Here is a 22144-nt window from a genome sequence, read left to right on the forward strand (position 1 = left end):
TTTGTATTATACTGTTGCATCTTAGACCTAAGTCTGTGGTCCATTTTGAATTAACTTTTGTATAAAGTGTGAGGTGTAGGTTGAGGGCTTTTCATTTTGCTTTGGTTTATTATTGCCTAGGAGTATCCTGTTGCTCCTGGGCGGGCTGTTGTTGAACAAAAGATCACTTCTCACTTGAGTTGCTTTGCTCTGTTGTCAGAAATCATTTCCACATATTTGTGTGGGTCTAGTTCTGGGTTCTGCATTCTGTTCCACCCATCCAGGTGTCTGTCCCTCCATCAGTACCACACTGGCCTCATTACCTTAGCGGTACAATAAACCCTAACATTGGGTAGAGTGGGTCCTCTTACTTTGTTTTTCTTATTAAAATCGTCGTGACCCCTCCAAGTCCTGCACCTTTCCGCACAAGGGTTAGAATGGCCTTGTTTATGTCTACAAAACTTTCAATGGGATTTTGATTTCCTTTTAAATTAATTCACATTCCTTAAGAGTGAAGGGGTTAACATTTTTCAGAATAAAAGAAGGAAAATAAGGTTTTATTCATAAGTGATATTAACCAAATTGCATGCTTAGTTTTATAGTAGAGACAAATATAAAAAATATACCAAAAGGGAAGTAATAGAGGGGAAAGAACATGGGAAGATGGACTAAGAGCACAGAGGAGTACAGAGGTGGGGAATAGGGTTTCTCAGTGTCTACACCCCCACACTTCTGCACACACGCACCCCACCTGTTCACACCTGGAGTCCATGTGGGTGATGTTGGGGGCATTGCTCCTTGACATCTTTGTCCTCAGGAGGTTAAAGCAGCATTCTGCACAATAAGAACAACCACTCTGTTCCCCAAGTGTTATTTTATTTTTTATTGCTTTATTAAGCAGGCTCCATGCGATGTGGGGCTTGGACTCACGACCCTGAGATCAAGACCTGAGCCGAGATCAAGAGTCAGACCCTTAACCATCTGAGCCATCTAGGTGCACCCCAAATGTTATTTTAAATAAGGTTTAATCTTCTGAATTTCTCAACCCATGGATTTATTTTTATAGGACACTGTACTTTCATAATACGTGTATTTTCAGGACATATATAAAATCCATTAAAAGCCCTAGTTACTCTCCCCCTGCCCTGACACAGATTTGTTTTCTAAAAGGACACAGACAGACAGACTAATGGTGCCCTTAGGGCTCTGGAGGAAGGCTGCACATCCCGATGGGGAAGCCTGGCCATATGCCTTCTCCGCAGCTCCTCAGCTACCCGTTGAGTCCAGCAGTGTCCTGTCCCCGGTTTACACGCAAGAAGCCCGAGTTCTCGGGGGGAGCAGGCCTGTCGAGTGACATGTGTAAGGTCTGAGAACACATGTCCCGGATCTCTGGTCCTTTCAGGCCCCCCAGAGCTCATCTTCACAAGTCAGAGGCCCCCGGATCAGGGGATGGAGCTGCCCTCACACTTCCCAGCCACCCCTGAGTGGTGCCCCCAGGCCCAGGAGCGGGATCCTCCCTTGTCCCTGGAAGGCCACATGAGCCCCTGGGGAGTGCTCAGAAACCAGGGGCCTTTGCCAAACAGCTCCTCTTGGAAGGAAAGAATTACATAGGAAAACAATCAGATTTTTCACCTGCAGGAACTTGAGAACATCTCTCTTGATGGTGATATGACGCACCACATTAGGACGGACACTGGCTTTGAAAAGGGGTCAGTGGCTAACGATGGTTAGAAGGACGGCGGCGCCTTCCAGAGCGTGAGGGAGGTTTCTCTGAGGCCTGAAGCCACAGCCTTCTTACAGGAAATGAGTTTCTGCTCGGAGCCCCTTGGCTGTTTTTCTTGAGGGTGACATGCTTTTCCTTGGTATGTATTGCAAATTCGAAAACAAAAATAGTTGCAAGAGCTGTTTAGTACATTGTATTAAATGCAGTGGCTTTTAATAGCATGCGGATTTTGACTATGTGGTAATGAAGGCTTGGATTTGGTTTATATCTCCCCAGTTTTAAAACCATCTAGCAAACAGTGAGTAGTGATGATGCTTCGTTTGCAAGCAGACGTGACTTGGTTGTACTTGCACGCTGGGTTTTGTTTTGGTTTTGGTTTTTTTTTTTTGTAAAGATTTTATTTATTTATTTGAGAGAGAGAGAATGAGAGAGAGAGAGCATGACAGGGAGGAGGGTCAGAGGCAGAAGCAGACCCCCCGCCGAGCAGGGAGCCCGATGCGGGACTCGATCCCGGGACTCCAGGATCATGACCTGAGCCGAAGGCAGTCGCTTAACCAACTGAGCCACCCAGGCGCCCACGCTGGGTTTTGTTTTGATCGGTGGTCAACATTCAGTGCCGACCATCTTGACATTTTGTGCACTCTGAGCGCTCCGCTGCTGGGGCCCACGCTCGCTCATGGAGCCACGTCCCACCCTGCAGCCTGGGGCCCGCGGGGGACAGAGCTGTGGCCCACAGCTGTGCTGCCCACTCGGGGACCTGGCTCCCCGTCTCCAGCACCCCGCGGCTCCCCGTGTCTCCACCACCCCACGGCTCCCCGTGTCTCCACCACCCCGCAGCCCCACCACCCCGTGGCTCCCCGTTTCCCCCACCCCGCGGCTCCCCGTGTCTCCACCACCCCGCGGCTCCCTGTGTCTCCACCACCCCGTGGCTCCCTGTGTCTCCACCACCCTGCGGCTCCACCACCCCGCGGCTCCCCGTTTCCCCCACCCCGCGGCTCCCCATGTCTCCAGCACCCCGCGGCTCCCCATGTCTCCAGCACCCCGCGGCTCCCTGTGTCTCCACCACCCCGCGGCTCCACCACCCCATGGCTCCCGGCTGGAAGCAGCAGGGCAGTGACTTCTGAAAGTGGGGCTCGCTGAGACATGGCCCTACTGGTATGATGTGCCTTCTTGCAGTGATGTTTCCGGAAATTCAGAGAATGACTCCTCTGTATTGCAGTTAAATCGGGCGAGGGTTTGGTTTTTGTCAGAGGCGGTGGTGAGCATGGTGGGCCCAGTGTTGTAAGTACGGGGAGGGCCCCCGATGGCCTGGCCCACCGCTGGATAGCCGCCTTGCGCAGGTGGCGTCCCTGCCTTGTGGGGTCGGGGTCGTGGGACCCCCCCCCGCCCCAGGGCACCGGCCTGGCCACATCCCACCCTCCCCTCCAGTTAGGAGTGCCATACAGCATAGCTCTGTCCGCAAAGACCATGCAGACACAGGAGGCCACCTCCCCACCAACCGCCAGCCTAAAGAGACAGGAAGAAAGACTCACTAGGATGTAACCCTTCCTTCCAGAGTCTGATCTGGAAACCTAGAAGCAAAACGCACACAGAAACACCTCCCTGCATCTGTTTAGATGGCTGGGGGGGGCACGAGTGGCGTGGTGGCAGGCTAGCCAACTCCCCACCAAAGCGTCTGGCACGGCCGGCCAGCCCGACGCCGTGTCTTCTCACGAAGCTGTGGGACAGGACGGGCGCCTGTTTGCCCTGAGGTGGTCTGCCTGCTCCCTGTGGCCCCCTGTCCTGCTTCTTTACAAGCCTGCTCATTCCCAGGTTGTCTGTCTCCAAGATGCCCACCTTCCCTGCTCAGCTTTTAGCAATAGTGGCTCTGATCTCTGTTTTGGGAGCATTTTGCTTACAAGGTGCTTAAATGTTCCATCACGCATGTGTGTTCTGGGAAACTTAAAATATAGTTTACGTGCCTTGGTGTCATCGACATAGAGTGTGGGGCTCGTATCTGTTGCATCCACAGATGGATGAGTTCTGCTGAACCTAATCATCATCGTACAGCTGATGCATAGCAGGGTCTGGACTTTATAGAAGGAATACGCCCGAGTCTGTTCTTTATCAGTTCAAAGAATGTGGGACATGATTTATTTGGCTTACTGTGCAGCCGTAGAAGATCAGATAAATTAAAGCAGGAATTTAATAAAATAAATATGATGCTTATATTTTAGGACCTAGGTTTCTGTTTGTGTCTGTGTGTGTGTGCGTGTGTGTGGGGGGGTGTTGTGGGGGTGCTCTGGTTTTTATTCTGGTTCTTGTGGTGTCTGAAAATGTAATAACCTTGGAATAGAGGAGACCAAGGATTTATGAAGTGTGAACACCAGCTGCACTTGTCTTCCCAGAAATATAAAGAGGATAAATCAAATGTCAGAGGCAGGCAGAATGCATCTGCAGCTTCCATACATCATGTTATATTGCTCTCTGAAAGGTGGTATCGTCCCAAAAGGAAGATGATGATTCTTTTATTCTGTCATTATTTCCATATGTCAGGACTTACTTTGGAAGAGAGAGGGATTTAAACCAGATATTGAGAGCTGACCTTATTTATTCCTGACTGGTGGTGGGGAATTGTCTTGTGAAGGGAGACGGAAGTGCGCAGACCTGGCAGAAAACTTCCTGAAAATGCAGGGAAATGTCACGGTTAAAGCCACATTAGGTAACAGTCCTAACGCTAAATGGAAATATAAATATACAAATACGCATTTACAGAGGGTTAGCAACACCTGAGTAAAGTGTGCTATAGGAAAAGTACATTTTAATGTGAAGGTAGATTAAAACTTGGACAAAATTTCAAACCAGTCCAAAAAAAAAAAAAAAAAAAAACAATTAAATTCGCTCGTGCAGGTGGTGGTTTCGTGAGGACTGCTGTGACCCAATCATCTCAGAGCCTAAATCTCTGAGACTGAACTTCACTTGCTTTCATGACATGGGCTCAGACAGGAATTTGAAAAATGTACCCTGGACTCAACCCACAGGGCTCGCCCCTGACCTCCTTCAGTGAGTGACACTTCATGACCATGACACCTGTCATCAGGTGGGAGCCGGAGGGTGGCTGCTCTTGGCTCCAAATCCCAGTATCTCCCCTTCCTCTTCTTAGTGTCGTCTTCCTGGTCACTTGCTCTGGAGTACTCTGCACAGACCAAGCATGGGTTTCATGACGAATCACGGGCATTTGGTAGTGTCTGGTGGAGGCCTAGGGAAGGCAGACGTGACAATGTGCAGAGGGAAAAGCAGGTGAAGCCCAGGCCCCACACGGTGCCCCTGGGCTTCAGGGAAGAAGGAAAAACACCAAGCCGAGGTCTTAGTGCAGCTAAGTGCAGCGGGCCTGACTCGTGCATAGATGGTCCCTACTGAGTTTCCAGCCCAGGGAGCCGGGCTGCCCTCCACCTGGAGGCCAGTCAGTTGCGCCAGGGACTGCTTGGATTGACCTGGTCTCAAGTGTTTCTATTTAACAACATTTGGACAAATGTTTATGAAAGTATAATCTCTAAATTAGCACCTTGAACAGGTAATTAACTCAAGTATAACACCCCCCCCCCAAATCTACTAGTGAATTGTTTCTACATGTTGTAACCCAGACCTGGTGTAGCCAGTGATGGGTGAGCTGAGCGCAGGTGCATGCTTCCTTGACCCCGGGTCCTCCCCGCCTTCTGAAGGGCAGAGTCCCCGACTCCATGCTGGATCCCCTTGTCGGCCTCATAGGAGTCTGCATTTGCCCTTGACCACGGCTTCACGCAGCACGTGTGGGGCAGGCGGCTGCCCCTGGGCCCCCGGCCACGGGCTCTGCGTCCAGTACCAGGACATCCACAGCTGGTCCCCGTGCAACCAAGCATCGCAGGTTTCAGTCTGGAGCTGAGGGCAGGGACCTGGGTTCCTGTGTGCAGGGTCCTTGGTTCCTTCTGAGCAAGGGCTTCCGTGTTCAGGGGGGACTCTGCCCCTAGAGGAGCCTTCAGGGCCCCGGGTCTTCAGCTCTCCTCTTGGTGCCCCAGGCTGGATGGACCTCGGCGGCTCCGTCCAGCTCTGCCGGTCCTGCCGGCCACTCTCACCCCTTGGGCTTCCCCGTGGCTCACGTGTGGCTCCGGTTGGGCGTGATGCCACAAACCAAGGACGGGTCTCCAGGCACGGACGTGCTGCTCATGAGTGTGTGTGTGCGTGGGCAGGTGAGCACATGTGGTTGGTTGGGGTGGAGGGGCTAGCTTCATGGTTACTTCTGTTTGCTCCCAGTCACTTAACGGGAATTTGCTGAGCACCTCCTATGTACCAGTCACTGCCGTGGCGCTGGGGACAGAGCAGTGCACAAACGAAGGGCCCCACTTTCGTTGTAGGGCCATTACACCTGCTCCACCTGAGGACAGAGGTGTGGCGCGGGCTTCTCTTGCCTGTGTGTACCCTGTCTCACTCTGTAAGGGGTTTGAGGCAGACGTAGATTAGGTCAGGTCTGAGGACGCCCCCCTCAAAGCGACAGGCTGCAGAACACCTGCGGATGTTGTCCTAGCGTCCTAGAACTCGGAAGAGGGAGAGCGAGAGCATGCGCGTGTGCAGGGGCGTGCAGGGGTGTGTGCACACTTGTGTGGGTGTGATAGAGCCCGGCTCCTTTTGCCCCGCTCCCTCGCTGCTCCTTCTGGTGCGGAGCAGACACTCCAGGAGTGAGTTTTCATAGCACCTCGTCCTGGACTGGGCCTCTGGCTTCAGGAAACCAGCTGTCACAGTCTGACAGGACGTGGGCGGCTTTGCTTAATCCTCGTCGGGGAATGCTTATGTCGTAGAGATGCTGCGTGTGCAGAGCCAGCACTCTCCGAAGCAGAGTGCTCCCACCGGCGGCTGGGCCCCGAGCCAGCCTCCTCCAGCCCCTCGCTTCCCCAGAAGGACGGCAGGTGGGGCTCTGAGAGGCCAGCTGACCCATCCAAGGCTGCCTCGCGGCCGGAGGCAGATGGGATGGGAATCCTGGTTTGCCGCCCCATGCCCATTTTCTCCCACTCCGTCATGCCCTTTTGCTCTTTTAGGTGGGTTCTACTCTGTCTTTAGATGTTACCACGCCTTGTTTAAATTCTGCAAAGGGGGTCAAATAAGAAATGCTGTAATTTGTAAGGACTATGAAGGGTTGAGACACGTTATTATAGTATAATAGCAGTGCGTTGGGTAAGCACTGGGTATCCTATAAAAGGGCCATCCTGGACAATCTTGATTTTGATGGAGCAAGAAAATCATAAGGCCTCAGCTTAGTAGTACTAAATCAGTGCCTTCTGAAAGGATATTGATCTTTTTAAGCCCTAAATATACCATTTAGAAACCAAATGCCGGGCAGAGCCCGCATGGAAAGCTCAAATTCAGGATGTAAGCTTTCGGCAGTCTCGCGTTCATAACGTGCTTGTTGTACCTTCGGCGTTTGTTATATAATTACTCATTTAAATGCCATTCTCAGTAAGATTTAAAAGGGACTTCATTGCATGATGTATTCCTGCAAGGCTTCGTTCTTTACTGTTGCTCCGCGGTGGTTTTCACGTGGAGGGGTGTGAGGAACTGCCGCTGACGTCTTTTGCACCACGAGAGCAGATCCAGTAAGGCGTGGAGTGGGGGAGAGGTGCCCCCTCTGGCCTTTGGATGGAGCTCTTTTCCTTAATAAATGCAAGATTCAATGCATCGAGAAATCCTTTCTTAGAAGAAATGAAGTGCCTTGTCCGGGTCCCCCGGTCAGTTCGGGGCCAAGTGGAGCTGGAATGCTGGAGATGGTCTTCCGTGAGGTTGCCGCGTGCGACCTGGGGTCACCCGACCTCTCCCGGCCTCCGAGCTGCATCATCTGTAAGATGAGTCCGCGGAGCGGGGAGAGGATGAAGAAGCGATGCTCTGAAATGTGCAGATAGCGCCCAGCTCGTGGTAACCCCGTCGCATGGGCTTCCTGACACCAAACCCACAGCCCCTGCCTACCATGACCTCCCACTCTGCTGGTACCCATCCCCCTCCCCTTTCTGTAAATATAATTGTCACCCTTTCCCTTGTGTCTCAAGAAGTGCAGACTCACCCCCGGGGGGAGCGGCAGGGCCCCCGGGAAGCCTCCGACCGTGTCTCCGGTGGGACCGTGATGGGCTGATGACCACGCGGAGCGCTGTTTTCCCTGACTGGAATCTGGAAGATTCTGGAAAGAAGTCACCCAGTACCATGCTGCGTGCCTGGTGAGACCTGCTGTCTCCCGTGGGGCCACATGGATAGGGGTTGGGGATTTGAATCTGGACAGTTTAGATCAACAGTTCTGGGATTCAGGTGTTTTCTGTGTTTTCAGAAAGAAACACAGGTTTGGTTTAGTTAAGACTCAAATGATACTCTTTGGGCCCCAGGCCACTTAGAAACCTATGGCCGGAGCCAACGCATTTCCTCCCTGTGCGTAACCGTCAGGAGCCGTCACGCCCGGTGTCAGGGAATTTATGAGTTGTTCTTGAGGTGGGTGGAAATGTGCTCTGAGTCGAAGGCACATTGTTTTGTCCTTTGATCACTAGCTCTGGCCCCGAGCCGTGCGCAGAGTGTGTGCGTTTCTTCTCACTGCCACGGACCGTGCGCTGAGTCATGTGGCCCTCGTGGACCTGTGGTCATGGCGTAGGTGAGCCTAATTACCAGAGCTGGTGTTCTGAGCTGAGTGGCGTGCACATACCTACCGGGGAGATGCCATCCTCATGAGTCCCTGCCACGGCTCACGGGGGAGATGCCGTGGAAGACAACCCGTGGGCTGGTCACAGAAGGCCCCTGCTGGGGTTTGTTACCCTTGACCGACGGTTCCTATCTTCAGGTGCTTGTCAAATATTAACCAGCTGTTTCCACAACACCTGCAGGAAGTCACATTTCCCATCACAGGTTCATGGATATGGAAGAATGCGGGCCCAAACCCTCCGAGCAAGGCAGGAGAGCGTCTACAAGAAAGGGCATGCCCTGGCCACCCCCGTTACGCTCCAGGTACTTCCGCTCTGAAGCCGCCTGCCCGCCTCGTTCCAGCTGCTGGGCCCCTGGTGTGGGCAGCTTGTGCCCGGCCTACCCTTTGGAACCTCCGGGAGCCGGTGGGACGCAGCATTCCCTCGAGGTGACCGAGTCGGCCACCAGGACCACCAGGTCTCCAGACACCCCGCCCGCCGAGGGAAGGGTGTGCCCAGTGCGTCTGAGCGGAGTCTCTCCCCACACATCAGAAAGGCCGGTCTCGACGTGACTTCGGGCCTGGCAGGCCGGGTCCTAGGAGCGAGGCCAGCGTCCTCTGACTTGTTTATACACGGAGAGGTTTTTCTGTCCCTGTAAGAGCTGCAGAATGCTAACATCTTACCCAGTCATAGGATCGTGAATGTGTGAGCAGGCAGTTGGGAAGGTGGACGAGCTGCCCTGTTGTCTGCCTCTTCCTCCCTCCAGCAGAGTACTCTGGGGCAGGGAGGTCGGCGCCCCAGGCTGCGTCCTCACACTCACTGCGGCCCTGCTCTTATGGTGCTTTACCTACCAGCCGACCCGGGAACAGCAACCTCCAGGGATTGCAAGCAGACGTCCGCAAGCACGTTTTTCTGCAATTCCATGACTTCCCTTTCAAGTGGTTTCCGACGACGTTGGGGCAGGGCTCTTGCGAGCTGGAGACCACCTTCGGTCTGATAAGCCTGAGGGAACAGGCGTGGTGATGACGAGCGTGGGGGTATTATCTGACGCCTTAAGGCGGAATTGTCCGTACCCCCAGATCCAGCAGCCAGCTCTTCTCAGACGCTCCTGGGGGGGTCTGGATGGAGCTGGGTTTTCCGTCGATGTCGTCAGGGCCGCAGCTGATGCCGAGTCCTGGAGACCAGGGAGGCCAGCCTGCGGCTACCGCTCCAGACGGCCTTGCTCACCTCCGCCGGGCTGCCTCTTAGGCTCGCAGACCGGGGACTGAGAAACTGCAGATGTTCATTCTCGAAGGTCTAGACGCCCCAGGCCCAAGATCAAGGTGCTGGCAGATTCGGCGTCTGGGGCGGACCCTCGTGTGTGTTCATGGATGGTGTCTTTTTGCTGTGACGTCCCCTGGAGAAGGGGCTGGGAGCCGGGTGGGGTCTCTCCTGAGGGCACGAGTCCTGCCCTCGTGACCTCCCATAGGCCCCCGTCCTGCTGCCATCACACGGGGTCAGTGCTTCAACGTAGGAATCGGGGAGGGGGAGGCACAGACACTCGTCTGTAGCCCAGGCTTTCTGGGAACTCAGCCCTCTGCGGAGCCTGCTCGTCCCCGACCTGGTCTAGACTCGGTCTAGAAATGGATGAAGGCTCACCCACGTGGCAGCGTCCGTCGTCTCAGCTGAGATGACTCATCTGCCGCAGGATGGTCCTGACCACAGCCGATTCGTGGTGTTCTGTCTCTTTCCTGTCACACTCGGACTCCACTCACAGCCTCCCTTACCTCAGGGCCTTTGCACACGCTGTGCCCGCCGCCCTCCGCCTCCTCCCTTCTAAGAGCTCCTGCTTCGGAGTCTGCGGCAACTCTGCCCTTTTCCCTGTGTGTTAGTTCCACAGACTGGATGGGTGCCATAGCAGAGGGCCACAGACTGGATGAGTGCCAACAGAAATACATTCATCCCAGTTCTGGGCCCCAAGTCCCAAATCAAGGTGTGGGCAGGGCTATGCACCCTCTGAAGTTTCCAGGGGAGGATCCTTCTTTGCCTTGCAGCTTCAGGTGGCCGCCACTGTTCCTCGGGGTCCCCTTGCTTGTAGACCTGCTGTGTCTCTGTCCACACCAGTCATTGGAGTAGGGCCCACCCTAACCCCTATGTTCTCCTCCTAACTTCATTGCACCTGCAAAGACCTTATTCCTAATCAGGTCACAGGCACTGGGGGTTAGGCTGTGCACAGATGTTTGGGGGGACAAAATACAACCCCTAACCATGGGAAGGGCCCTTTGACCTCCAGGGTCAGGGTCATGCGCCCTCCCAGCACAGTTATTATACTGCATTTTACACGTGTGTTCTGGTTGAGCTCCCATACCTGCCTCTAAGTGTATGAAAACGGAGAGCGTATTTATCTGGGCAAAGAGTAAGGAGTCAGGAGAGATGTTATGCAGTCTCCGTGGGGGGAAGTCAGGTGGAGAAGCTTTTAAATTGTTACCATTACTGTGTTTTCTAGCTGCTTCTGAGATAGTGAATTTTAAAAACGGTCTTCAAAGCAGCAAAACGGCATGGTGGTATTTGGCTGTCACTGCCCCCAGATCTGAACTTCCGTGGGAGACCGCATGTGAGCACCCCCTGCGCAGGGGGAGGCAGTGGCTAGGTGTGTGTACGGTGGTCTGCGGACCCCGTGGGCCTGGGAGGGGCTGCTGTCTGGGTGCTTCTCCTGGAGCAAGAATGAGTCATCAGCTGGGAGAGGAAGTGGAAGGAGGTCTGGAGCACTGGGGAGCTTCCCGCGAATGACCTCAAATGGGAGAACACGGCGGGAGGGTGGGGGTTGTCACTGGACCGTCCCGAGACCTGCCTGCTGTGGAAACTCAATGTCAGCCCAATGAGCCTGCCTCCCAGTCCCCGCCTCCTTCCTCCTTGGGACAGTCTGTCCACGCGCACACCAGCATCCACCGTTCCTGTTCGTTCCGTTCCATCTGTCCACGCACACCAGCGTCCACACACCTAGTTCCCGCCCCGTCATGCTACTTCTTGAAGTACTTACAACTGAATCGCTTGAACCTCCGCGTTCCCACCTAGGTTCCTGTAAGCTTTCCCCTGGCTAATGAACGCGTTACCTGTTGCTCGCCGCTGGATCCCCGGCACCTGCCGTGAGGTCTGGCCCGCCAATGGCCATTTGTATGCTCTTGATTTCCCTCTGTACTTAGTTTTCCACTCTTCCTGAAAAGAAACCACTGAATTCCAAATGCCTTCCCCCGTCAGGGCCCCTCTTGTGCTGTTCCCGGTATTAATCACCAGGGGAGTCCATTACTTGCCCACTTCCCTCCCCAACCTCTGCCATGACCTCTGGGGGCTGTGGAGTCTCAACGTGGGGAGTCGAGGAAAAGGAAGCAAAGTCCGGTTCCTGCCGGCGTGCCGCCAAGCAAGGGGCTACACCAGCCGGCGAGGGGCTGACGTCCACACCCCGGTAGCACCAGTCTCAGCCAGTTAGGACAGCTTCCAAGCAGTCCGTTCATCTGCATTCCAGGTGTATCTGAATTTGTTGGTAGTCTGTGGGGAGCAAAAGCTCCCCTTGGCTGTGACAAAGCCTGGCCACGTGCAGCACAGTCCGGAACACCTTGGTCTTCAGGATCGCAGGCGTCCCACGGAGGACACGGCTGCGCTGAGGAGCAGCTGTGGGGCCGGCGCCGAAGCTTCTCACCAGAGTCGGTGGGTTGAATCTGAGGGTTTGTCATGGCACTGTGTCCAAGGGCAGGACTCGCAGGCCCTTCCCAGTGCTGTGTGGGTGCGGCCAGGCGCTGTGGAGACAGTCCACCCTTCCCCACGTCTTACACATTTCACGGTGTGGCTGTCCTGTCACCTGACTCTCCCAACCCCCTGATCAGATAGGTCAGGCAGGTGGGAGCCAGGCCGAGTTCAGCTGACTTGCTCAAGGTCAGATGGGCAGGTGTCTGTCCACCTTCAATGCTATTGTCCTCCTAAACAGCAAGCTTCTGAACTTAAGAAAGCTCTCCCTTCCTCCCACCCCTTCTTCTGTGAGATGGCTCAGAACCCTTACAACAGGGGCGCCTGGGTGGCTCAGTTGGTTGAGCGACTGCCTTCGGCTCGGGTCATGATCCTGGGGTCCTGGGATCGAGCCCCGCATCGGGCTCCCTGCTCAGTGGGGAGCCTGCTTCTCCCTCTCCCCCTGCTCTTCTCTCTCTCTCTCTGTCAAATAAATAAAATCTTAAAAAAAAAACCCTTACAACACTCACTCTCCAGACTGCGAAGCCTTCAGACCTTCATTGGGAAACATCAAACCCGACCCTGTTTGCTCTGAGCGGACTTCGGGAAGACTGTGTGGCTTCACCGGGTTGGGTGGGGAGGCCAGCGGCTTTCTCTTCATGTTCCGTGTGCCATGTTATCGGACACATGTGTGGCGTGTGCCTGGAGCACACACAGTTGTCGGGGGGCACGGAGTCCAGGAAGCTGGGGTCTCCGAGGTTAGCGGCCTTCCTGTGCAGGGGAGAGGGAAGGGGGGCTGCTCTCCAGGGAGTACCTTCTGTCTGTGGTTAGAAGTCCCAAAAAGGAAATGAGGCCGCCCCTTTGGAAATGTCACTGCCTCCTGTTTTATTACCTTTATTCGGGTTCCCCGTTCCTGAGCTACCCTGACTACACCCTGTCAGTCTAAGTTCTGCAGTTTTCCCCTCAATGTCCAGCCCACAATTCAGAGGTCAGATAAGCCTCTTCTGTGCAAGTGCATAGATCCACAGTCTTTCCCTTGCTTTCCATTCCCCTAGAATCTATAGTTGGACCACCTCCGAAATACGACACACTCATGTGTGCCTGCTGGTTCCTCAGTCAACACGAGCGACTGATCCACTCCATGGCTGGGATCCCTGGGATCCGGATGTCCAGTCGCGCAGCACGTGTCCTCTGAGCATCTCCTGGGTGCCCCTGCTGGACCCCAGTGACCAGGTGCTTCCTTCGGACCCAGGACCCAGGGGAAGTGGGAACGGTAGTGCTGATAACAACCAAGTCTGTTGACCTTTAGAGTCTAGTGAAAAGCAAAAATTCCATGAATGGTTAATGGCAAAGTACATTTAATTGATTTTAAAAAGATCAAGAAAGCAAAAGTTACCACCCTGCTGGGATTTTTAAATCCTGCTGCTGTAAGTACATGTTAATAGTCTTCTCTGCTGGGAATGACCCACAGATTCTGGCAGGTAGATTTTAGCAAATTCACCGGGGGCTCAGTGCTTCACCCCCTCTGGCCAGAGTAGACCCCAGCCCGTCCTTCTCAGCACTGCCCCACCACTGGCCTCCCACGGGTGTTCTTACTGGCCACGCCCACACTTTGGCAGGTGCACAGAGAACAGGGAAAACATTGCTCTGAAATAGCATATGTGGATAATGCACCAGAGACCAATGACGAAGTCAGTCCTCTGGCTCCCTACTGAGCATGAAGCAACTATTTATTTTTAAAAACGTTATTAGAAGAGAGTTGAACGTTTCCAGTTAAGACATGTGGAAGATAAGCTCTTTGAGGTCATAACGAACTCCCTGTTTGTCTCGTTCTTCGTCCAGTGCCTTATGGAACAAAAAGCCATTCTGTAGGGACGGGAGGGGGGCGGACGTGGTAGTGAAGTGTGGTCGGGTCTGTGGCTGTTGGGTCCAGCACCTTACTGAATCCTGCAGCTGTTCTGACCTCCGTTTAAGAATGTCCCTCTGTTCTCATTAGTAAACTTCTGTATCCCCGTGCAAGTGTTTATAAGGAACAGATTCTTGTCATCCGGTGTTCTTTTTCAAGGCTACTTGCTAGAGTAAGGTCTTACTTCTTTTTATTGTGCTAATTAGTAATACAGAAATGTATGATATCTTAGACCCACTCTAACGATTTTATCCACATAAGATATATTTATAATATGTTAAAAATCCTTATTTCTAACTAAAATATTTTCCTAAAGTCACGATACTCTCAAAGCTAGATTCAGTCTTCTAAATATTACTTTCTCGGCTGTGAAATGGGAACAAAGCTTACGGGGCTATTCCTGTAATTACATAACCTAGAAGGTGGGCTGCTGTGAGCCCCAAGGCACAGTGAAGAGCGGAAGTGGATGACCAATTCCCCGCGTCACCTCTGACCCTGCACCGCGGCACCCAGCCTCCCCATCCACTCGGCGCTCCCAGGATCCCCACGTTCTGGGAGGCTTGGGTCTGGGCGATGTCTAGGACCTTCTCTGTCTCACCATAAATTTGCCCTCCTGCCTGTAAAAATGCACTGGGCGAGTATCTGGAGGCTGTTCTGAAGCCAGAAACGGCTGTCTCTTGCAGCTCCTGTTGGCGGACTTCTCCTTTCTCGCTGCCCCATTCAGCAGTCTTGAGCCAGCCCCAGTTGCCCAACTTCCTGCGTCGGGCTGGTCCCTGGGGGGGGCCTGAGCTCTCGCTTCGGGCTCCTGGTGTGGCATCACTCCGGGGCTTCTCCAGGGCGGTGGTGTTCTTACCACCTCCTCTTCCCTCGACCTTGTCAGTTTGAGTGGATGCCCATGGCAAGGTCTCTGCATTCCTGCAGCTGCTTACCCCCCACCCTGTCACGTGCACCTGCCGGGAGGGACGGGAGGACAGAAACCAGCAGCGCCTAGAGCTCCCCCTTGCTCTAACCAGAGCTGCTTCATTCTCACCAGAGGGCAGCCAAAGAGCTTTCCTTCCTTCCACTTCAAAGGAATCTGAGGCTCAGAGAGGTGGAGCCAGTTGCCCTGCTTCACACAGCACTAGCCTGGATTGGCATCTCGCTCTGACTTGCCGTGTTTGCACTTGGAAATGTTAGAATCCCAGCAGGATGCAGTTGGTTAAAATACTTGGAAGCGCCCTGTTTTCACCTCTGCGCCCCCACGCACGTCAGCCCTGCCGCGCGCATGCACTCGCAGCCGCCCGCGGTGGGTGTTGTCTGGGGGGCCCTTCAGGACCTCCACCAAGGGGCCAGGTGGTAGTGTTGGCTGCGGGAGCGGTGAATTCTGAACCCTGAAGGCTGCATGGTCAACAGTGGATTGCGACCTTGAACAGCTTATGCTGAATTTTAGCCTCCTAGCTTGCAACAGTATGGTTGTTCATGTACTGTTATGGAAATTTCCAGTAACCCCTGGGGGCTTTTTAGGCATCCCCCCCTGGAACTGGACTTCACCCTAAGCAGTGTGTGGCAGCCCCCTCTGCAACCAGAGGTCATTCTGCTTCCAGCTCCAACCCTCCCCCCCACCCTCCCCCACTTCCCTTTTCTATTATTTCACAAGAAGCTTCTCCAATTACTCAAGATGCTTTAGAGTCAGCTGGCTTCTAAGCAGCATTCCACATGTTCAAAATTCTGCTGTCTCAATTCAATTAATTACAGAAATGAAATGGAACAGGGGTGCCTGGCTGGCCTGGTCAGGAGAGCATGGGGCTCTTGATGTCAGGGTCATTGAGTTCCAGCCCCACGTCAGGTGTGGAGATGACTTAAAAAAAGGCAGTGGAATAAAGGCGGGCCGCCAGTGTCCCATTGGCTGGTCTGCAGCTGGTTCTTCTCAGCATGTTTGGGAGGCCTGCGAGCAGTAGTGAGCTCTCCGTCACAGTGCCTCATCCTTCTGTGGCCCTACCCTGCTAGCTCTCAGGTAAGCCAGTGCCCATACTCATGTGCATGCCATGACTTTGCCCGCAGTCCTACGAGATACCCCCATCCTCGGGTGCCTTGGAAGGCCTCGCCAGGACGAAGGTCCTAGTCAACGATCGTACGTCACTCTTCACCTTGTATTTCTTGTCTTTCTCTTTGGGCCAGAATGCATGTTGTGCATTTAAGGCAAGAATCTGCCTACACAAAATGATATGTATAAAATAAATTCTCTTGCTGTTCATCCAAGAGGCAGTCAGCTCTAACTGCCTCTGTATGCATTCAGAAGTCTGACCTGGAACTTTTTGTTACTTCAATCTATCCTCGGTCTGGTAGTCTTTAGTTTTCTAAATATTGATTAAATATTTCAGGAACAACCCTCCCAAGTGCAGCCTCATGTTTTGCTTTGAAGTGTGAGGAAGTTTGGGTTAGGACCAACCAGCTTGGAAGAAACATTACCTTTCTCCAAGCGGGGGGGGGGGGGGGGTGTCTGTCATTGGATTTCAGCCTCAAACGTCCTTTTGTCCAAAAATAGCTCCGCTTTTGTCCACAAGCCCCTAAGTATTTACACACCCCACACTATTCTGATTTAGGTTTAGAGATTTGTTTTCTGGAAGGAGGGAACATCACTCTGGGGAGACAGGGAGGGGACGCTGGTTGGAGGAAGTAGGGGTGGGGAGCAGGGAACGCTGGGTTGGACTGCTGCCCAGGGGAGTACAGGGTTGGTAATGTGAGGTTCTTCACGCTCAGACGGAAGGAAACCCGAAAGTCCAAGTTGTCGGCTTTAAAAGAAGTTAACTCTTTTTACCTACGTTTCATTTTTCTCCTTTCCCCTGTTTAACCCCTCCCCTAACCCCCTCCTCCCTGGCGACCATCAGCATGTTCTCTGGAGTTAAGTGTTTCTTGGTTTGTCTTTCTTTTTTCCTTTGTTACCTGTTTTGTTTCTACGATTCCACAGATCAGTGAGATCATATAATTGTCTTTCTCTGACTGACTTATTTCGCTTAGCATAACACCCTCTAGTTCCATCCATGTCTTTGCAAATGGCAAGATTTCATTCTTTTTGATGGCTGAGTAATATTCCATTGTGTATATATACCACATCTTTATCCATTCATGTGTCAATGGACACCTGGGCAGCTTCCATAATTTGGTTATTGTAGGTAATGGTACTATAAACATCAGGGTGCATGTGCCCCTTTCAATTAGTGTTTTGCATTTTTTGGGCAAATACCTAGTAGTACAATTACTGGATCATAGGGTAGTTCTATTTTTAATTTTTGGGGGAACATCCATACTGTTTCCAGAGTGGCTGCACCAGCTTGCATTCCCACCAACAGGGCACAACGGTTCCCCTTTCTCTGCATCCCCGCCAACACCTGTCGTTTCCTGAGTTGTTAAGTTTAGCCATTCTGACAGGTGTGAAGTGATCTCTCATTGTGGTTTTGATCTGCATTTCCCTGATGATGAGTGATGTTGAGCATCTTTTCATGTGTCTGTTGGCCGTTTATTTGTATGTCTTCCTCGGAAAAATGTCTATTCATATCTTCTGCCCGTTTTCTAATTAGAGTATTTGTTTTGTTTTGTTTTTATGTTAAGTTGTATCAGTTCTTTATATATTTTGGATACTAACCCTTTATTGGGTATGTCATTTGCAAATATCTCCACCCATTCCATAGATTGCCTTTTAGTTTTTTCGATTGTTTCCTTTGCTGTGCAGAAGCTTTTTATTTTGATGTAGTTCTAATAGTTTATTTTTGCTTTTATTTCCCTTCCCTCGGGAGACACATCTAGAAAAATGTTGCCGCACCTGATGTCAGAGACATTCTGCCTGTGCTCTCTTCTAGGATTTTTATGGTTCGGGTCTCAGATTTAGGTCTTTAATCCATTTTATTTTTGCGTATGGTGTAAGAAAGTTCATTCTTTTGCCTGGAGCTCTCCAGTGTTCCCAAAGCCATTTATTGAAGAGACTGTCTTTTTCCCATTACATATTCTTGCTTCCATTGTCAAAATTAATTGATCATATAATCATGATTTTATTTCTGGGTTTTCTGTTCCATTCCATTGATCTATGTGTCTGTTTTTGTGCCAGTAACACACTGTTTTGATCACTACAGATACTACTATACTATATAGTGGTATATCTCAAAATCTGGGATTCTGATGCCTCCAGTTTTGTTTTTCTAAGACGGCTTTGGCTATTCAGAGTCTTTTGTGGCTCCACACAAATTTTCAGATTGTTTGTTCTAGTTCTGTGAAAAAGGTTGTTGATATTTTGATAAGGATTGCATTAAATCTGTAAATTGCTCTGGGTAGTATAGACATTTAACAATACTTGTTATTGCGTGCGTTTAGTTTTGTATAACCAATGCTTATTTCTAAGATGGCGGCGGGCGAGATCTACAGATGTTTAGTGCATTGTTATTCTGTGTATTCTATACATTTTGCAAGTTCCCGATATTTAGTTAAAACCCTACAAGGAATCAGAGAGAGGCCAGACTTGAGCAGAACAGCTGCTCCCTGCATTCAGACCCATGTCTCCTGGGGAGAACACCCACTCACATCCTGTGACTACTGTGTAGACCCCAAGAGGACAAAAACAAGTTCTCTCTTTCCCTTTTTGTGCCCATCAAGTAAAGTACCATGTTTGTCCAAACCTCCCAAATTTCCTTTGAGGGTTTTTGTGATGGTCCAATTTAAATAATTTCGTAGATAGATGATAGAATCACACTGGAGGCTGAAATTATCTGCAAAGGTAGATTTGCATCTTTGAAAGCATACATTTTTAAACACTGGGGTTTTTTTCACTCTCGTGCATGAAACATGCAGAATTCACCTGATTGTTCTAAGTTAGTGATGTTTTATTGCTGCTAGAGCTATGTCTTTGATTTACAGGAACTCATTATTGCCACTTCACTTAATCTTTCTCTTCCCGGGCTCTCACTGGACATGCGATCGCCCGGCCCAATTTCCATTTACAACGTATGAGGTGGGAAGGGTGTTCTTTCCACAGGTGGTTGGCTGTTGGTGGTGTCCACCCAATAACTGCTCACGTGCTCACACACAGCCTAGGAGCGACACTCAAAAACGTCATTGCTCCCTTTCTCATCCATCCCGCCGACGGTCGGGGTCCTCATGGAGAGAGGCAAAGGCACCCATCACGGTCACTCAGAGGCACCCAGGACTAGGAGAGACTTTGGAAAAATTCAGATCTTAAGCAGTTTCCCTTTCCCCTCTTGGGGAGCCAGACTTGTCTTTTATGCAGGCATATGTAATGTTTTAGAAATTCTTCCCTTTTTTACCCTTCAAGAAAAACTGTTTCACGTTTAGCAGGGAGTTGGTTTTCACGTGTTCTTTAAAAAGAATTCCTCGTGGACAGTGACACTTCACAACCGTCCCTAAAGACCAGCACCTGCGCCAGGCGCAGGTGACTGAGCAAATGGTCCCGGTGGTCAGCACAGGTCCAAGGATGAGGGTGGATAAGCGAATGGTATAGAATGAGTTTGGCTAAACTCTCCAGTTTTGTGCCTTTTGAGGAGACACAAAACTGCTAAAGTTTATGTTAGTAAAACCAGATGAAGAACAGATGCTTTTTGAATCCAACTTTACCTTCCTTGCAAATTCTGCAGATTCTTGGGATACTTAAAACGGTCTGATAAGCAGACCTCAGTCTGACCTGGCAGTTTCTGTTGCCCCATGATTCCCTAAACAGGGAGCCTGAACGGTGGTTCGTTTTCAGGAGTGTCGCCCTGTCTGCCTCTCAGCGCGGCTCACCACACCTGGGGAGGAGGTGGGACCCCATGTGTGTATGCCGCGGAGTGGACACCGTCCACGAGAGGTCTGGACTGGGGTTCCTTGTCTGGGATGAGGAAACACGCTGAGGGGTCTTTGTCACTGAACAGAGCGTGGGGGTCAGCAGGGGTCCCGCGTCCAAGCGTTCCGATTCTGATCAGAAACCAACAAAGGCACGTGCTGATAAGGCTTCTGGTGTGTCTCAAGTCTGAGGGTTTTAGTTTTCTCGTCTCAGAAACAGGCAAGGGGTACCTCAGGGGACTGTTGCTCTGACTGAAAACAAGGTAGAACACTCTGAGAGTACCAGCTTTAAGGCCAATGCCTTCTGTTTGTCTTGTAGCTTCTGACGAGCTCATCGGTTCAGGATGGGAAACCACGCAGGAAAGCGGGAGTCAAGCGCGGAGAAGGGCAACAAGGTAAGAAGTGAGCGGGTTTTGTCATTGAAATAATCCTCCTGATACGGACTGTGGCTGCAGGGTTTCCTGCTAAAACTGTTGGGGTGTTATCCCCCTGCCTTAGAAATGTCTGTGTGGTCCTTAGCACACAGACCAAGACCCGCACGCCTCAGCCCGGACCCCAGCCCACGACAGTCTTACTGGGCTGGTCTTTCGGGTGGCACCTGCCCCCGATCCCTGTCCACTCCATCACTGTACCGCCCTTGGAAGGTACACATAAGCAAAAGGGGAAAATGCACGTAAAAATGGTCAGAATCCTTCCAGGTCATCAGAAGTAATCTTCTTTGTGTTTCCCGCACGGCGTCCACCTCATTTTACAGGCATCGAGGGTCATTTCAGAGGATGAGAAAACACGGCTGACCTTGTGTTTGGGACATTGAATCCGCCCTGATTGTGGGGACAGGGAAGGGAAATTGCGCCGTGTCTTTGGTACTTCACGTCGACGTAACCTTATGCGTGTTACAGTCAAGACACATGGTGGCTCACGGACCGTCCTGGCGCCACTTGCCGAGGGACGGGATTGGGCCGCAGCCCCAACACCCTCTCCGGAGTTCTGTAGTAGGGTTTGTGATGAATAACAGTGACCTGAGCAGCAGGGGGTCCTTCTCTGCTCTTGCCTGGACTCCTTTCCTCTATCAGCCAGGGGGGGTCATTGTCCATAATTTGCTTTAAGTCCTCCCTGTAAAGTAAAGGAGTGAGTACACTCTGTTCTCGCTCCTGTGTTACCTTCATTAGTTAAGAGCAGTGTTATCTAGCGTCTTGACTAATCATTTCGGGACCAAGATGAACCGGAAGGGACTTACCTGTGTATAATGTCATTATTGGTTTGGAATCCTCCGTTTCCTGCTGAAAGGGGGACTGATTTTATAAATACATACATGATTCTAGTCAATATTGAATGGGGGTTGACTTGTTCATTTTTAAACCCCAAACCGTGCGACTGATCACCTCGCCGTTCTAACGGGCAGCAGTGTTGATCTGTGTGTCCAGTCGGGCGGGGTCTGCACCTGGAGCAGAGTCTCCGTCCTATGGAGGTGAGAGTGGAGAGCGGCTGCCGCGGGACCGGCCACCTCTTAGCCCCGAGGGAGCGCAGTCTCGTGATGGCGGATTTGGGGCCCCGGTTCTAAAATCCGCTTTGCGGCTCGAGGTTCTTTCCTGTCATTTGATGTTGTGAGTCACTGAAACATCCTCTTAATTTGTTTAATTCTACCAAAATAAGATTGTTGAGCAGAAGGAAGGCCTGTACTTGCACTCTTGTTTTCTGAAAGCTAATGTTTAACATTTGGATGATTTAAAAAATTGGGAATTTAAGAACACTGGTTCCTGCGGGTGATTGTGACATGTTAAAGCTCTTTAAAAAAAAATTTTGTTTTGTAAGTGGAGAGCAAGCCTTTGACAGCTTTCAGAGTGAGCGTCTGAGATGCTACATGGCGTTCAGATTTGCACCAGAAGAGAGGAAGATGACGTGAGCCCCCGCCCTACCGTGGGCCATTCTGTATGCTTCTGCAGGTGATTCCGTAAGGCCTGTTTGACCTGAGGGAGAGTCGGAGCTGTGTCTGTGTCGGGGGCCGGTTGACCTGTTAATCGGAGGGTCTGTGCAGGGCAGCGTCACCTCCATCCCTCGCCACCCGGCCTCTTGCGGGAGCTGCTCTCCCCACCCACCCTCACTCCCGCATCCTGCCGAGGACCTGCCGCCCGATGGGCTTAGGGCGACTTCCTGCTCTGGCCGAGCCGTCTGTCCAGCGCCGGGGAAGGAGACCCTTCCCAGCAGGACCCTACAGCGTCAGGTGTCTTCCCGTGACTCAGCACCTCTCAGTCTCCTGTTTCTCCCTCCCCCTGAAGAAGACACGTCAGGTGTAGGAGAAGTGGCGTTCCAGAAGGGGTAGAGAGAAGGCGCCCACGCCAACCTTGCTGTTAGTAACAGGTGGATCGGACGCAG

General features: G+C 51.9%; 1 protein-coding gene across 8 annotated transcripts in view; it reads left to right on the forward strand.

Annotated features, from left to right (window-relative positions):
- The window catches only part of MBP (myelin basic protein), a 112167-nt gene that overhangs the window by 3562 nt on the left and 86461 nt on the right, over window positions 1-22144 (forward strand). For 7 of the 8 annotated variants that reach the window (XM_045886526.2, XM_045886525.2, XM_054510256.1 and 4 more), the window contains exon 2: window positions 20091-20166. In XM_045886526.2, the coding sequence (XP_045742482.1) occupies window positions 20116-20166 (51 nt within the window). In that variant the 5' untranslated portion in view covers window positions 20091-20115. Of the gene's footprint in view, window positions 1-15726; window positions 15963-20090; window positions 20167-22144 lie in introns of those variants that run through there. The other variant, XM_045886524.3, reaches the window with a different exon arrangement.

The sequence above is a fragment of the Mirounga angustirostris genome, unplaced genomic scaffold, assembly GCF_029215605.1.
Source record: "Mirounga angustirostris isolate CCGP_5_RB_7025 unplaced genomic scaffold, mMirAng1.0.hap1 SCAF_14, whole genome shotgun sequence".
Lineage (NCBI taxonomy): Eukaryota > Metazoa > Chordata > Mammalia > Carnivora > Phocidae > Mirounga > Mirounga angustirostris.